This window comes from Egretta garzetta, unplaced genomic scaffold (genome assembly GCF_000687185.1).
Source record: "Egretta garzetta isolate BGI_Z169 unplaced genomic scaffold, ASM68718v1 scaffold143, whole genome shotgun sequence".
Taxonomy (NCBI): domain Eukaryota; kingdom Metazoa; phylum Chordata; class Aves; order Pelecaniformes; family Ardeidae; genus Egretta; species Egretta garzetta.
In genome coordinates, this window is record NW_009259310.1 from 1,980,916 (window position 1) to 1,997,550 (window position 16,635).

A 16,635-nucleotide genomic window follows, 5' to 3' on the forward strand; every position below is an offset into this window, starting at 1 on the left:
CTTTCCCTCCATGCTCCCCATAGTTGGGGAAATTTTCCATAGCTACACCCAGTGCCATTAAGTGAGTCCTAGAACCTCAGATCTTGGCATTATTAAAGCAATAACGAGTCGCCTGGGTGATCATCAGCTCTCATTGTGCTTTGGGCAAACGGAAGCATTTTAGTTTGAGATTCTGTTTGAGATTCCAGGGTAAGGAAGGAGGCTGAGAGCTCGCCTGCTGTTGGGAGCTGCCCTCGTTCCGCCTTTGCTCGTTAGTGGCAGTGGTCGTGGTGCATGGGTGCTCTCAGCAAAGTGGGTGTGGATGATTGTGTCCACTATTGGCACAAGTAAGAGAAGCGTTAAAGAAGTTGATCTTGGATCACTGAGGAGATGGTTGATGTGGCATCTTTAAGAACTTGTCACTATGGCTATGGGACAGAAGTTGCTCAAATAACTTTGGTTAGATCTTGCTCCTTGCTCCACTCTAAGTCGCAATGTGTTGGATGCTACCTGTTCGTTCTTCTCCCTTCCTCCTCTGGATGCTTAAAAAAATACTGGTGCTTAGTAAAGCTGTGGAGTTTTATAGCTCGGGGCAATTTATTTTAATTTTTTTTTTTTTTTAAAGCAAGATACATAGATAATTCTGATGGACATGCTGACCTGTCTTGATCTCTACATGGTCTTCTATTTGAAAGATGATTCCTGAAGTGCCTGTTCTTAGGGGAGCAGTGTGTCTTCCTTTGTCCAAAATACAGTGTAGCCTTTTGCTGCTGCTTCTTTAGCTTGGTTAGAGTTTGTAGAACTCTTGTTGTTGTGGGTTTGGGTTTTTTATGTCCTGAAGATTATTTTAACCTTGAATCATTTGTCGGGGGGGGAGAGTATGTAATGACTGCTCTATTCATTCTTAATGCATTTAAATACCTCTTCTCCTTATTTGGTAAAACATTTGCACATAGCTTTTCCGAATAAATGATGCGTTTTCCAACCCTGTTGCTCCTTGGTATTGCAATTATTAGTCATCTTCTATACCGCTTGTTGGGAACTATTGGTTGTTAAAGTTGGAGATGAGCTTGGCAGTTTTCAGATACGCTTGGCTATTTGAACACTGGTTTACATTGATGTAAGTGCTCTTGAGAAAAAGCTGGGAAAAAATCTGTCCCTTCAAAGGTCCCATGCAAGCATGATTTGAGGGGGATAGTTTGTTCTGATTCTGCAAGTGTTCAGAGTGTGCATTTTTCTCTTATTTATCTTAAATTGGTTACTGTAAACATTGACTAATTTGCAGGGGGTCAGGTGGAAGCAAGACCTTGTGCGATCTGTTTGAGTACAGACTTGAACCTTTTTGAGCCTTGAGGACCTATAGAAGGTGGAGGTGTTCGAGAGCCATGGAACGGGGAGAGTGACTTAGAGGTGCAAGCACACTGCAGAGAGAAAAGAGGAGAAATGAAAATGCCATTTGACAGGTTTCCCAAAATAATTGGGTTTTTTTTCTTTTGTTCCCAAAGCAGGTTAATGCTGCCTCTTTTGGTTTGGTTTTGTTTTCTTGTTTTTCCAGATTAGAGCAAAATAAGGTAAAAGAAGTCAAGACAAATGGTCAGTCACCATACGTTACAGCCAGGAGAGAAGCTGTGGTTATAAAACTTTGTCTCTGTATGGCTCAACTTGAGAGAACATCTTAAAAAGTTTGAAAGCATCCATTCAGATGCACTGGGTTTAGTACATTCTGCCTGAATGTTTCTTCTCTTTTTCTTCCTCTCCCATTGCTAGGTTGTGACTAGACTTATTCACTTGCTGGGCGAGAAGATTCTTGGCAGTCTTCAGCAAGGAGGTAAGACTCATTCCTGGACTGTTCCCATTGATGTTGGTGCTTCCTTGGAGCTAGATTTACATCGTTAAATCTGGAAGCAGAAACCGCATACTTGATGAGAGAATTTGTCGCTAAATATTTTAGCTGTTGTCACAAGTGAATGGTGATTTTATTATATATATGGGTTATATGTGTACAATTTTTTTTTGGCAGAGTATGGTTAATTAAGTGGGGGAATGGAATGATTTACAATTGAGATAGAAAAGTACTGCTGTATATGTGCAGTGAAATTCCCTTGAAATTTCTCACAAGAGAAGAGCTCAAAGGGAGCATTGGGAATAGCTGTAATAGACTCGAATCAGACAGTCATGCTGAGTGGCATCTGCATGTGGACTGACTTCATATGTCTGTATTTGCATTATCTTAATGAATTGTCTGAGAGGAAATGGTCTGCTCTGGATCAGTTGGATTTCAAGCTTTGTGTATGTGGCAGAGGCAAAACAAAGTATATTTACTGATCGAAGGGAGTAAGAGAAAATTTTCAAAATTTTCTTGAGCAGTTTTTAAAAGAAAACAGATATATGTTAACTGCTGAGGGTGATGGGGTACTTTGCTGTTGTTTGTTTGTTGTTGTGCTGGAGGGTTCTGTGCTGTTGTGCCAGGGCAGGTTTAGGTTGGACATTGGGAAAAATTCCTTCCCCAAAAGGGCTGTCAAGCACTGGAAGGGGCTGCCCAGGGAAGGGGTCGAGTCCCCACCCCTGGGGGTATTCAAAAGCCGGGCAGAGGAGGTGCTTAGGGCCAGGATTCAGTGGTGGGATGGCAGGGTTAGGGGAACGGTTGGACTTGGTGATCTTAAAGGGCTTTTCCAACCTAAACCATTCTGTGATTCTACGATTCTAGGTGGGTTGTTTGGGTTTTGTTTGGTTGGGGTTTTTTAATTACTTGTATTGCTGTTTTTGCAGTATTCCAAGGAGACTGAACATGAGGTAGACAGCTCTCATGTTTTGGAGCAGTCTTGGGGAGTGAATCTCAAAGTCCACTCTTTATTTATGTGCTCGGCTTTCTGTACACACTCAGTTGTGTATGAATCACTAACGATAATTGTACTTAACCTTTTGTGCATGCTGAAATGCCTTTGTGGCCTAGGGCAGAGTCTGCACTGCTTGGGAAATAGGGCAATATGTGATCTGGAGAAATTGGGAGGAAAATTAGTGACAGCAATAGGAGTTCAATCAGAGAATTGCCACTGAAGTTCTGAGAAGGGAAGGACTGGTGGAGATGAAGGAGTTGAGCAGTGATGTGTAACTTGTTTGAACCTACAAATATCTCTTGAAGATCACCAAAAAGAGTGGAAAAACTATTTAATGTTCTGTTGCAGAGCTATTTTAGATGACTTGAAATGAATAAATCAATAGCTGACTATATTCAAAAAAAGTTTCTGATATTTCTTTGTGTCCTGCAGTGTGCTGTCCATCTTGCACATAGACTTTGAGTTTTCATATGGTGTATCAAGTACTTCCATGTGTGCATCTCAAGAATTCATCTTAATGGTGCATCTTAGGCCTTTGGGTGAAATGAGATAAGCAGGACATTAAATCTGAACTTAGGTGACAGTAAGTTTATTGTGAACTTAGAGCTGGGTTGATGGGCATTAGCAGCAAAGTAAGGTTGTCCAAGAAGGCTTAGTTAAAGAGAAAAGAAATAGTATCAAAACAAGAACAGTTTGTAGAACAGCCCTATCACTGATCCCTTCCCGCTCTAAGCTCTCTGGGAAGGTCTTGCTCTTTGTCGCATGCATCACGTGCTTCTGTCAAAAACTGTGTTCTGCTGCTGCTACTCTTTGTCCTTACTCAGCTCACTGTACTATATCGGAGACACTTACAGTTACTTCGCAGCTACGTCAGAGGTTCCATGTTATATTTTAATACTCCTAAGCACGTATCTGTATAGCTCCACATTTTCCCATCTTGGAGAGACATGAAAATAGGTGGAGATACACGTTCCCTGTAGGAACTTTGTTGAAAACAGGTATTTGTTTCCTTGGTCAGGAATACTATAAAATGTGAATGTTAGTTTTCAAAAATTTGGTACGGACAACAGGTTTTGGGGTTTTGTTAGTTAAGCTAATTTCCTCTTGTAGGCTAAATCAATGCCTCTTCCAAAGTTGTGGCCATTCAAAGTGATTTAAAGTGCCTTTTCATCTTTTTCTTAATAGGTCAGATAAATGCAGGTTGTATTTAACCTGATCCTGTCATCCAGATGTTTTTAACATTGCCTGCCACACAATTTATGTGAGCAGCCAAAAATGATGGAAATTGATTTTCGTCCTCTTATGAATGAAATATGTGGGAGCTCTTTCCTTTTGATACCGAGGATGTGACATTTATCTTAGGTTAAGCAATTCAGCGATGCTTTCCTTGCTGCCTGACGGTTGGGAACAATGAAATGACTCCACTAGCTTGCTGGTTTGGCTGATGGCAAGTTTTTTTTTTTTTCTTTTCAAACAGGTCATCCTCTTGGATTACACAGCTCGAGTAGCAAGTGGGATGCCGGAAATCCCGCCAGCAATCTCTCCACAGTAGCAATTATGCCGGTGTCTGAAGAGGTGCCACTCACAGCTTTTACCCTGGAGCTCAAGCATGCTCTCAGTGCTGTGGGTAAGAAGTGTTTACATGTTACTGTATCACAGGAAATAAATGCCTCTTACCTTCTTTGAGAGGTATAGCCAGGTACCTGTAGTTAGTCAAAGGTGGATTCGTGCTGCGTTAGGGGGGGTAACGGTACAGCAGTGCTCAGGATCAGCCTTTTCCATGACCTCTGGCTTCTCTCTTCCCACCCCTAATGTGCATTTAATTTTAGTGGAAAACTTTGTGACTCTAATGACACAGAAATATTAGCCAAGCTGTCTGGCCTCTCGCCTTGGCTGCCATCAGCACTCCCTAGGCTGCAGGCGCTCCAGTGCACAAATCTCACAGTGCCTGTCATGATTCTCTGTCTCTCATGTGTGAGAGTCTTTTGGGCTTCCTCAGTTGTACAGCTTCATCCAGCAAAGGATTTCTTACGTGGTTTTCTTTTGCTGAGGTAGCGTGGTGAGTGGTAAGTATAAGGCGTGATGGAAGAGGCTTCTGGAGGAGATCCAGGTTGGCACTGGAAGTCCAACCTTAAGTCTCAAATCACTGTCCCATTTGTTCCCAGCGTGTTTTGTCCATCTCATGCTCACAAACCTGTGTAGTCAGCTCTTTATCCGTTGGTAAAGTTGTGTGTGCAAGTTCCAGTTGCTCACAAAGCCATATATTCAATTCACAATTCGGTTCATGCTCGGTACGACAGCTTGACATTTTCTGAACATCCTCTTCTCATCTCTGTACACTATGACAGATCTCTTGAGTAAATCTCCTGTAGTTCTTTGATGAATTTTTAGTCTGCTATCTCACAGGTTATTATTTTGAGAAGTACAGGTTACGTGATGCTTGAGGTATAACAGCTTACACTTATTGGCTATTTCCTTTTTGACCTGAAGGGTGTCTGGAGCAGGCCCTTATTATTCTGTTTTAAAATCCTTCTAGGTGAGCAGGCACGGGAAAAAGCTGTTGATGCCTGAACTCCTTCACCTTTTGAAATATGAATTTGTATGCAGCTTACGGTGGAGATGTATTACAGTGAGTGCTAATTTGTGGGTGTTTGAAGATATTTCTTTTTTGGGATGGCAGAAATATTCTACATCCGTAACGAAGCACAAATCTCAGCCGTAGCTTTGTTGCCAAAGGGTACTTCTTATGGATTGCTGCCAGCTTGTTTTGATGTGTGACAGCACTAGGAGCCTGTAAATAAAACAAACAAAAACTTAAGTACATAGATGGACTTTTCAGAATAAAAACAACCGTTCTAGCTGAAAGCAACTGGAACATAACAAACGAGGGGTTTTGTTGTGATCGCTTGGCCTTTCCTCGTTCACCCTTCTTTTTTCTTCTCTTTTCCCAAACTGACGTCTGTGTAGTGCTTGGCAGTTATAGATGGTACTATACAACCTTGGCATCTGAAGTTCTTGCCAAAGCGGAGCAGACGGCTGCAGTGGGAAGAGGAAAGTGTTGTGTGAAAACACAGCTAGCCATATGGTTCAAAACACAGCTGGTAGACCCAGCTCTCTGTCCTTGATAGGCTCTGTGCATTGGGTCAGCCTATTACTTATTCAGCCCCTCAGCGCCTGGAGGCCATGGTGGACCTCCTGCCAGCGCTCCCCTGTGCGTGTTTACCTACTCTGCAGGTCTGAGGGCTTTCTTCATGCAGGCTCTAATTTTTTTTTTTTTTTAGCAGAAGCACCATTCTCTTTTTTTTTTTTTTTTTTTTTTTTTTTTTTTGGTAGCTTTTGTATTTTCTGCTTTATATTACAGCTATAAATTGTTTAGGTATTCCTAAACACCGTGCTCTGAGCAATGTGCCAGATGGTGCTTTGCTGTGAGGAAAGGGGCTGAGTTTTGGAATGGTTTTTCTTCTGACTTCTTGCATCAAAAAAATGAAATGAGTAGTGAAGTCAGTGGTGTGAAGCAAAATTTCCATTGACGTGGTATTCACCTGATCACTAGAACTGTGTCCAGTTCGCCTGTGAAAAAACGGAACTGTTACGTGAAAAGATTTGCATTAGGGCCTTGAGTGAGCGGCTGCCACCTGAGCTCTTTCCTGCTGCTGACCGTCAGACCGGCTGCTTGGTTTGGGTGTGAGCTGCCATGAGGCCTTATAGGCATTTATGGAGACAAGAGGCGTGTTATTTAATACACTTGGGAAGGCTTCATCGAAAATACTCCTCATGAGGATGTCTCTTTCAGTGCATATGTTCCTAATTTTGAAAATAACGGGTTTCTCTCTGTAGGTTTGCTGCTATTAGTGTATTTTTGTTGTTTATTCTTTTGGTTTTTCTTGAACCAACTTTTTTCAATTGTAAATTGTAATTAGATGTTGCCATTTAGCACTTGACTTAACATTCGATCCGTATTGTTTCGTTGCTCTGGACTTCAAATCTGTTCCTTGGTATGTGTGAGCAAGTACGGGGTGAAAGCAATTGGTTTCAGCTTTCTATTGCAACTTAGTATGTTATTTTAGCAAATGCCTTACTCTTCCTGGTAATATTAACATAGCTGAATATTGTACTGATGCCTCAAATCCCCTTGCTGCAGGCTGGAGACAAGAGGATAGAAGGAATTAGGAGAATGCAGGCAGCGATGCTGAGATCATGGCAAGGACCGTGCTGAGGAATCGGCTGCTGTGGTTCTCGGGAGGAGCCTGCCCGCTCCATCCCGGGGCGCGGGGTGCAGACTGGGTTGGAACACAACCTGCAAAATTACATTAGAGGATGGTTTTTCTTTTTCTGGAACTGGCATTAGAAGGCTGCTGGCGGGGATATGCGTTGGAGCTGGTTGCAGGTTAATCTATTTATCGGGATTTTTTTTTTTGTAATTTTTAACTGCTTCTATCTTATTAAAGGAGTATAAAAATAATGACAAATAGAATAAGCTTCATGACACCATGAATTAATGTATACTCGCCACAAGAACTGGAAAATTATTCAGAATCTTTTTTTCTTCTTCCCCCCTGTCCCTCCCCAACCACTTTTGCCTGTAATGAGGCAGGACTTACTGGTCTGGTTGCTTGATTCTGTTGTGTGGGTTTAATTATATTTTTTTAAAAACTTCTATTTTTTTAAAATTTGTGATGGGAAAACCTCCCGTGACCAGAGTGCTCTCCATACTGGGCTTTCTGGGCGCCGGAACATGCTTGGCTGGCCGGCTCATGCTGCATTCTGCTTGCAGGGAGCACCAGCATGTGGTACCACCCACAGCTTTATCCAACCGATTTGAGCTGGTCTCTTTGAGATTTGATATTTCTATGGTTTATGATAATTCAGATATTGTTTCTGGATGGTGTGATTGCGTCCCAATTAAATACTGAGGGATGTTCATGTTCCCGTGGCATTTGTTCTGTTAAAAGCTGGATCGTGAAGCAGTTACTTGGTGTCTGGCGGTGTTAACTCTCCATGAATCTGCCTTCATCTTGAGACAGGTATAAATGTAAAATAGGATCTGAGCATTGAGGAGAGAGCAGGAAAGTCCTGCGGAGCCTGGTGAACCGGAGGCTGCATTGCTGCTTCCTCGCTCCATTTGCTTGTTCGCTGCAGTGTAAAAGCCCTTTCTTTGAATCTTGGTCTTTGGGTCTCCAGAGGAGGAGGTATAGAATATAAAACTTCCAAAAAGCAGGGACAGAATTTTCCACTTCTGAACTGGAGTGAAATGAAGGTGGGCAAGTTTTACTGCTGTGAAAAGTTTCGGTTTCGGATAACCATGCCGATGAATTCTGGTAAAGGTTTGCGATGTCTATTTTTATTATTAATATTTTTCCTCCTTAATCCTGGTAGAGCTGAGAGCATCTCTGATCAAAAAGCTCTTCTGCAGATTCAGATTTTTCAAAAGTATTTCCCTAACTATTTTTTTCTTCTTTTACTGAGACCAGCTAAATGATACCACATGGCTGTGCAAGTTCTAATTTCATGTGGGAGCCCTCTGATAGTGTATAATTTCCAACTGAAGTGGAAAGGGATTCAAATCCAACATATGTCTCTCTCTCCTTCCTTTCTGCCCTTTAAATATAAACTTTCTTTTAATTTCTAAAAATGTATTGGAAAGCTCACTGAAATATCTGAACTAATAATTTATTGGAGTTTTTAATTGTAGTTCTGCCTGAATTTCCCTTCTTTATACACAGCGCAGATTTAAACGTTAAGTGTTTAATGTGGTGCCTGGACCCTGGCACAACCTGGTATTTTTTGCTGGGTGAGATCTTCTGACCCTGGGACATCAAACTCATTTACCAGTTCTGTCTCTTCGACACATAATTTTGTAGACTTCTATTAGGCCAAATGTAAATTCGCTTTTGATGAAGTCCAGGCAAGTAAGTTTGCTGTGATAAATTTTGCTCACAGTGCACTTTGGACATGCCTCTTTGTGCTAGTATTTTTTTTTCTAGGCGGGGTGGGTTTGCAACCATTTCTAACCAACAGAGATCAGTCCTTGGCCTCTGATATCTGTGGGCAACTTTCTGAACATGTTTCGTTAGATTTAGAACTAGGATATCTGTATTCCCGTTCCTTCACATCTTAAGAAATTGGTGTTATGTGGAAAAAAAAATTACAAAAGTGAGTACTGTGCTCATCCTTGGGAAGAAAGGAAGCGTCATGTCTCTTGTGTGATACTTCTCTCTTTTTACTGGGGCAGGATTTGAGCTTGGAAGCCTTGCTGAAGGGCTGTCTCAACCTTTTCTCAAGTGCCTTACATTCTTAAAGGATAAAACGAACTAGGCTCTGATAGTTGCCAGCATTTTTTTTTCTCCTCGCTTCTCTTTCACGGGCTTGTAGTTCTGTACTGAAAAAACAGACAACTCTGGAGTACCAATTTAGATGCTCCATGAGGTTTCCCCATGTGTGCCAGGGGGTGAGACTGCTGCCATGCTGTGGTTTCTCTCCTGAAGCACATAAAAGTTGAGATTCTGAATCCTGGTGAGTTCACTGAAAGAAAAATCCCGCAGGTGCTGTTAAAAGTCACCGCCTCTGGCTTGAGAAATTCATGAACTGCAAATTGCTGGAGGCTCAGAGAATGTCATTAAGTTTTCCTTGCTCTAAAGCTCTTCCCCAGAAATCTGCTGCTGGTTGCAGTCAGAGACGCTATTGGGCTTAGATAAATATTTAATGTTACCTCATATCACCTCTCCTGTGTTCTTAACTTTGAGCTATTCACCCCATGTCTAATCCTACTGGAAGAGAACGGTCCCTGAAGGGCGTGGGCGGCTGCTGGAGGGATGCTCTCATGATGCCAACGGCAGCTGTAAATTGCCTGCAGGGCTGATGTCAGCTCTGGAGAGAGCGTCACTAAGTGATGGCGCGTAACTATGATAACGCGTGTTGAGGATGCGGTAACACATCATCTTGGATGTTCCTGCCTGCTGGTGTGGCTCTTTGAGGGGGTAGGTACTTGAGAATGATTTTTATTACTTCGTTGCTCTCAGCAGCTTGGTTTAAATAACACTTTCGGTCATTCTGTTTTATGCACTTGAGAACACATATGTTGGTGTTCTTGATCACATTAATGGAGGGTTATTTAACGGTTGATTAATTGGAGCTTGCTAGAAATTGGAAGTGTAGAGCAGATGGTTGTTATTTCTGAAGCAAAACAGAGTTGGTTCAGTTGGAAGCATCGCCATGTTCTGTGCTGGGGATGAATAAGGGTCTGGGCGTCTTCATCCCGCGCTGCCGGTGTGCAGAGGGGATGCTGAGCAGACTCCTCCCAAGCAGGCACAGCTGTGTCTCTGCCTGTACACACGTGTTTGTGTCGTATACTGTGAACTATTTCTTTTCCAAATACAAAAGTGAGGTGAGTGGACATGATTTCTGAAGTCATGTGCCTCTCCAAGGCTCTTTAGATGCTTGGCGGGGTTGTGTTGTACTCATCCAAGATATCTGTGGGTGAAGTAGCCATCGCCTTGACTAACATAAAGCGGCACTCCAGCTCTACAAAGTCTGCCTCTTGCCTTGTATAAAAGGTGGTCTGGCTGGCTGGGTCACTGGGTTTAATGGTTTCCCCTAAGGGCATGTGCCCCCGGTGCATCAGATCAGTTGGGTGCGCTCCACGCTCCTTTGCTCGTGTTCTTGGGTCCCAGCGACTGGGTGCAGGGAGGTAACAGGCAAACGTCTTTCTTACTTGACATTTTTATTGTGTTCCTCAGCTCATCTTACATTCCTGGCTGTTTGTCTTTGCCTGCTAAGCTTCCACTGTCATAAAGCTTTGTAAGTCACATATCCTGGAAGAATATTTGATCTACATATCACTTCTATTTTGCTGAGAACTTTGAAACATTAATGAACACAAATGATAACTTTGCTGTTGAATGCTTTTTCAAAATTTACCTGCCCTCTCTCCCTTGCTGTCTTCATAGCACACAATGTCACCAGTATTTCTTCTGGGAGACCTCTCTTAATCCCAGTACGCCATCCAAAGTTGTGCTAGCCCAACCATTTGTGAGGCTGAATGGTGAACCAGATCAAAGACTCTACCAGTGGTACAAATTAAGTGGTACAAACTGTCACAAGCATTGGGTCTGTTCCCCACAGACAGATGGCTTGAGGAGCAGCTTGGATGCCGGAGCGAAGGGCAGCTTAAACCATTTCAGGTCTTGAAATGCTTATGAACAAATTCCCTCTGCTTTAGACTTGTTGCTTCCGTAGGAAACAGCTCCCATAAACTTCATTGGAGGATGAGGAAATTAAATCCTACTCTCAACTCATTCTCCTTTCTATGCTTTCTTACCAGCTTTTACTTTTTATCTTTTGGTCTCCACTTATGGGATATTTTTGTTTGGGTTTGTTTGCTCTTCCTTCATCATAAGTGTAACAAAGAGCAAACATTATACAGTTGTTTTGAAAATACAGGGTGAAAAAATCATTCTTCTGAGGGTTTTTTTCAAGTCTAACACTAGAGTATGTTAAACCAGAGTGAAGTCTTCGCAGGAGGAATCAAGCATGGTGGGGGAAATGAGTTGGCCCTGAAGGTCAGGAGGGCCAGCTCCAGACCTGATGATCTAACAGGTCTTTTCTATCCTAAACCATTCTATGATTCTATACTGTACTTGTGGGTTTTGCTTTTTGAGCATGTAAGTGAGAAATTGTGACCTTTTACTGTGTTGTTCACTCATAGTTCCTTGATTTTTTTACTAAACACATTAAGCCATGCTGCTCTATTAATGCCTTGAGAGACCTCACATAATTCAGTGTTTTGTTATTTTGTACGTACATTTCAGCTCTTATTTATTAATAAAAAATTGAAAGATTACATTATGAAAACATTTAATACAAACTGACTGCTCTTTCATGTTTTGTAAATGTGAATTTCTCTCTCAAGATGAGACAGATAATCTTTTCTTTAGGTATGAGGTTAATCCCTTAAGTTTTCTTTTCCTTGCTTTTTTGTATTTGGGTGCAGTTATTCTGCAACCTCCACCACATATGGCATGTATTGCTGCAGCTGAAATAGAATTGCTAATAAGAAAAAACGTGCCTGCAGGAAACTTTATGTGCACCAAAATTCATCTCGGATAAAATGTTGTTGCCAAATGTGTGTGTATACCGATCTTCATAGTGGAAGTAATGTGAGTATAGGTTCCTGTTGGTGTGTTGAATAAGAAGTAGAACCCCTATAGAGAGCTTGAGGATTCATCTGGGGAGTTGGTTCAGCGCAGGATGAACAAATTACATATTTCAATAGGTCAGTGAAATAGATTTTTCTTTCAAAACCAGATGCCTGGGCTTTCTGTGGTTGCAAAAGGTAAGTGATATTCTGAATGCTGTTTGTGAAGCTGCAGCTGCAGTAGAAACTGTCAACCTACGTGACACCGAGGCATGCGATAAAAGAGTTGTAGGTTGTGACTAATGCAGTAAGAGAGCTCTGGGAATATAGAGAATGGGAAGACATTATTGTAGAGAAGCGCGAAAATTTTTGTGACGACTTTGTGCCGGCTCTTTCTCGTCCAACAGTCTGATTAGTGCGCCGATCCATCATGATCTTCACAGCAAATTTACAGAACTGCATTTGTTACAGCTACGTTTTCTCAGCACAGTTTGTCAGGAGCTGAATGGCAGGTGCTCACATATGAAACTTCTTGTTCTTCCAGGTCCTGCTTTGCTGCTCACCAGTGATAACATCAAACAGCGGCTTGGTTCTGGCGCGCTGGATAGGTACCCGCCCTCATTATTATTTATGAAAAAGTGCAGAAAGATACTGTGCTGGTCTTACAAATACAGTGTTTGGGAACAAAATCCTGTGTTCTAACATCTGTTGTGCTTTCTGATCAAGGTGTTTGAGACAACAGGGTTTCAAGAGCATTTCGTTCAAATGTGGGTGGGTTTTTTCCATAGTTACTTGCTCACTTGTGCAATGGGAAGAGCTGAATTGGTCCAAGTGGGTTTTGTGTACTCATTCTTAAGGATGTTGTGGAAGTCTTACTGAAGTTAGGCATCGCTGCATCCTCTTTCCTCTGGGTGTAGATCTAATGGTATAAATAATGGAGAAATAAAGAGCATGAGCCTGGAAGTGTGGGCAGATAAGGTTCTTGGACTGGATGAGCAAGGGATGCAGGTCTGTGATGCCCTTCAGATTTTGTGCTTGACATGTCAGATTTCTCTCTACTCTGTTAGGAGCTCTGATATAAACCTGTTTGAATTTGGGTTTATTTCTTTTTTGTCCCCAGTATCCATGAATACCGACTAACTAGCTGGCTGGGACAGCAGGAGGATATTCACCGTATTGTACTCTACCAGGCAGACAGCACCCTTACTCCCTGGACTCAACGCTGCATCCGGCAGGCTGACTGCATCTTAATCGTTGGGCTGGGAGACCAGGAGCCGACTGTTGGAGAGGTGTGGAAATAGCTCCTTCCCATATTTGCAGTGTTAACAGCCCAGGCCAAAGAAGGTTGTTCCATACACATGAATTTGCCTGAGTTTAATACCCACTGAAGCATAAATAACGAAGTATTCCTGAGATGTGTATTATAAATGCCTCTGAAATGGCAAGTTGTATATAAAAGTCCTTCCAGCTAGGTGGTTCTCCTCTAAAGGGTTGTTTTGGCCAATGGTAAATCAAAAGCCAAATTGCTTTGAAGCAATATGGCTGTTGTGTTTCTTTTCAGAATTTCTTGCAGCATCTCCAAATAGAGAGAGAAAAATCTTTTCTCCCTGCATGGAATTCATGGTGTGTGCCTAGGAAAAACTAGATTAAATTATTTGTGTGATACAATTTACATGTATTTCATTACAGAATGTAAGCTGGTTTTTTTTCTCCTTCAATATCTATTTTTATTTTTGATATTTCATTACCAAAGTTTGTTGACCAGGCATATAAATTCTGCAAGAAATTTAAAAATGAGGTCACAAGCGGGTTTGTTTTTTTTTTTTAGGATTGTGAAGTGCTAAGTCTGACCTCCAAAGAGCCTAGGACTGTTACCATCTGCAGCGTTCTTGTGTGTCACTGTGTTGGTTTTCATGACTGTATGTGGGAGGCAGGAAGCATGGTAGAGGCAAATCTCCATCAGCTGCCTAAAACAACAAAAAAATAAAAATAAGGAATGCAAGTAGAAAAAAGTGGTCAGATTGGAAGTAAAAGAACAAAACATGCTGAACATTTGTAGGCTTAAGTTTGACTTGGGGAGCAATCTCATTTTGCATGAACTGCGTGTGCCTGCTGTACATTTAATGGTCTGTGTTTTAGGTAAAAAGCATTAATTTTTAAGCAGTCAGGTTTGAATCCTTGTCTGATTTTAGAATTCTGTATGCCACATAAGCCCACAGCGAACAGTACAGTTGTCTAAATCTTGTCGGAGGGTTCTTAGTGTGCATAGTTGTCTGCAGATTGAGGTAGGAATAGGGGTCAGATGTACGTATATGTGTGTGTATATATAGATATGTATTTCACAATACAGTATTCTGTTAAACTGATACTGGAGCAGTAAATACCTGACGCCCCCTTCCTTTGGGGTGTATGATGTGCTGTAGCTGGAGAGGATGCTGGAGAACACCGCGGTCCGAGCCCAGAAGCAACTCGTCCTGCTCCACAAGGAGGATGGGCCTCTCCCTTCCCGAACTGTGGAATGGCTCAACATGCGGAGCTGGTGTTCGGCCCATCTTCATCTCCACTGTCCACGCAGAGTCTTTTCCAAAAGAAGCCTGGCCAAGTTGGTAAGAGATTTGGTGGCTGGTCCCTTAGCTGTAATCCGTGTGTCAAAGGTGATCTGATATGACGTTATTACATGATACTCTGATGTGCAGCTGACTGATACACAGATGGTGTTCTCTTAAATCTGTTTGGCCTCAATTTACTATAGAAAACATAGGGATAAGGGGCTCATATCTTCCTTATGGATGCCTACTTGGCTTGGCTGAAGATGGTAAATACGATCTCAAGGTCATATCGGTAGGTGTGAACCCTTTTCATTGGGAGATCTGCATGCTCGTGAAAGTCATGCTAAAGGTAAAGCAGAGGCAGGCTTGGCATGCTTCCCAGTAACTTCAAATCCTTGTCAAGAAAAAGAAATAGCTACAAAGAAAATACTGTACTACGCTGAAATTCTCCCAGCTACTATGAAAGTATGAGATACTCATATGATCACTAGAACTGTTTGGATAGTTCATTAACCCTCTCTTCATTTGAAGAGCAGTTATCCACTTTTTAACAGTATGTTGTTGGCTGGTAGCGTGGACTCTACCCTGCCATTAAAAATGACCATCTTCTGCCTCTCTTCTGCAGATAGAGATGTACGAACGTGTATTCCAGAAGCCACCAGACCGTCACTCTGACTTTTCTCGCCTGGCTCGTGTTCTGACTGGAAATGCCATTGCGCTGGTCCTTGGGGGCGGAGGAGCAAGGTAGGTGGCTTATCCTGGGCATGCCGGTGTGTCGCTACCAGATCCTAGAGCACCACTGTCACTGGGCTTCAGCAGATTCTTCAGGATACCAGGCATCCTGTAAAATCAGCCCTGTTCTGCAAGCAGCATTCGGGGAAGACACTTGAGTTGCTTTTCTAATGCAAGCTTAACCCACTGTGTGGATTTGTGCTTGGATTTCTGCAGAAGGAACATGAGTGTTTCTGACCTCTTGAGACCTCTCATAAGTTGGGCTTAATACCAGGAGACAACCAGGGCACTAAATATGACTCTTCTTTCTTCTCTTGGCCTACAGTATGGATTTTCCACCCCCCACACCCCCCATGGATTCTTGTATTAGAAAATGGCTCACAAGATTTCAAAGGCCTTCAAAGTTTGAGCAGCAAGAGGAATTATGTCCTCTAATGGACAAAGGTTCTCTTCTTTATAATCACCCAAAACCCCAGGTACTGATACACTTCTGACAGCCTTACTTGGCAGAAAGATTGTATTTTTGCAGACATGGGGGCAAGGTGTGGGCTGAACACTTGATTAGAATTCCATCAGAATTCCTTGGTGAGCTTTGGTAATAAATAATCACTGGTGTTTTTCTTTGGAATCTCTTTTTACTTTAAGAGTTTTACATTGAGAGAATTTAGTAGCCCTTTGTCTCAAGACGGCGTTGTCTTCATCACCATGTTCTTGAAGCCCTTCTTTAAAAAAGTGCTTTGAAATACTGCTCTCAAAAATAAAAAAATATAATTTGCACATAGTCTGTCTATTTAAGTCCATGGAAATATCACATTTTTGTGTTTGGGCCAGTGCGTGCTTTGGGGGGAGTACTCGCTACAGTAAAGGTTAGAGCTCCTTTGTGACAGCTTGTTCTGATTAGTCACTTGATGCTGAGACAGCCGCTGCTTTGGCTGTTTCTTTGGGTGTCTGCAAAGATGCCTCTCTCCTGCTTGCTTTCACAATTTCCTCACCTAAGATGATTTCAGTATTTCATTTCTGAGATAAGCATTATCCTGTGAAGACACAAAGTAAAGCAGAGGAGGGGAGCTTCTACTTAATCTGGGTATCTCAGGAGGCTTCTCATCGACTGATGCAAAGCACTTGGGGTTTTTGTTGTTTTTTTTTTTTGTTACAAGCTATCTGATATCCATGTCTCTGCTGAAGCCTGCGTCACGCTAAAATATGTGCACTTTTGTATTTCTGGCAGCACATTTTGCTCATTCCCTTCCTTTCTTCCTTCTGTAAACACTGCTGTAAATTTTGCCAAACTATTTATTTTTTTTGTTCTACCACTTAATTTGCAAGCTACCACCTGCTGGTTTTCAAGAGCAGAGGTAAGAAAGAGCAGGACTATTGAGCCTCTTTGTTGGCCCTGTGTTGTCCT

General features: G+C 42.1%; 1 protein-coding gene across 4 annotated transcripts in view; it reads left to right on the top strand.

Annotated features, from left to right (window-relative positions):
* Window positions 1–16,635, top strand: part of PNPLA7 (patatin like phospholipase domain containing 7) — a 129,208-nt gene that overhangs the window by 61,834 nt on the left and 50,739 nt on the right. For all 4 annotated transcript variants that reach the window (XR_004841654.1, XR_004841655.1, XM_009636343.2 and 1 more), the window contains exons 20-25: window positions 1,747–1,807; window positions 4,294–4,443; window positions 12,494–12,557; window positions 13,070–13,238; window positions 14,373–14,555; window positions 15,124–15,242. Coding sequence is in view for 2 of the 4 variants with exons in the window: in XM_009636343.2 (XP_009634638.1) it covers window positions 1,747–1,807; window positions 4,294–4,443; window positions 12,494–12,557; window positions 13,070–13,238; window positions 14,373–14,555; window positions 15,124–15,242 (746 nt within the window). In the remaining 2 variants the exon portion in view is untranslated. The remainder of the gene's footprint in view (window positions 1–1,746; window positions 1,808–4,293; window positions 4,444–12,493; window positions 12,558–13,069; window positions 13,239–14,372; window positions 14,556–15,123; window positions 15,243–16,635) is intronic.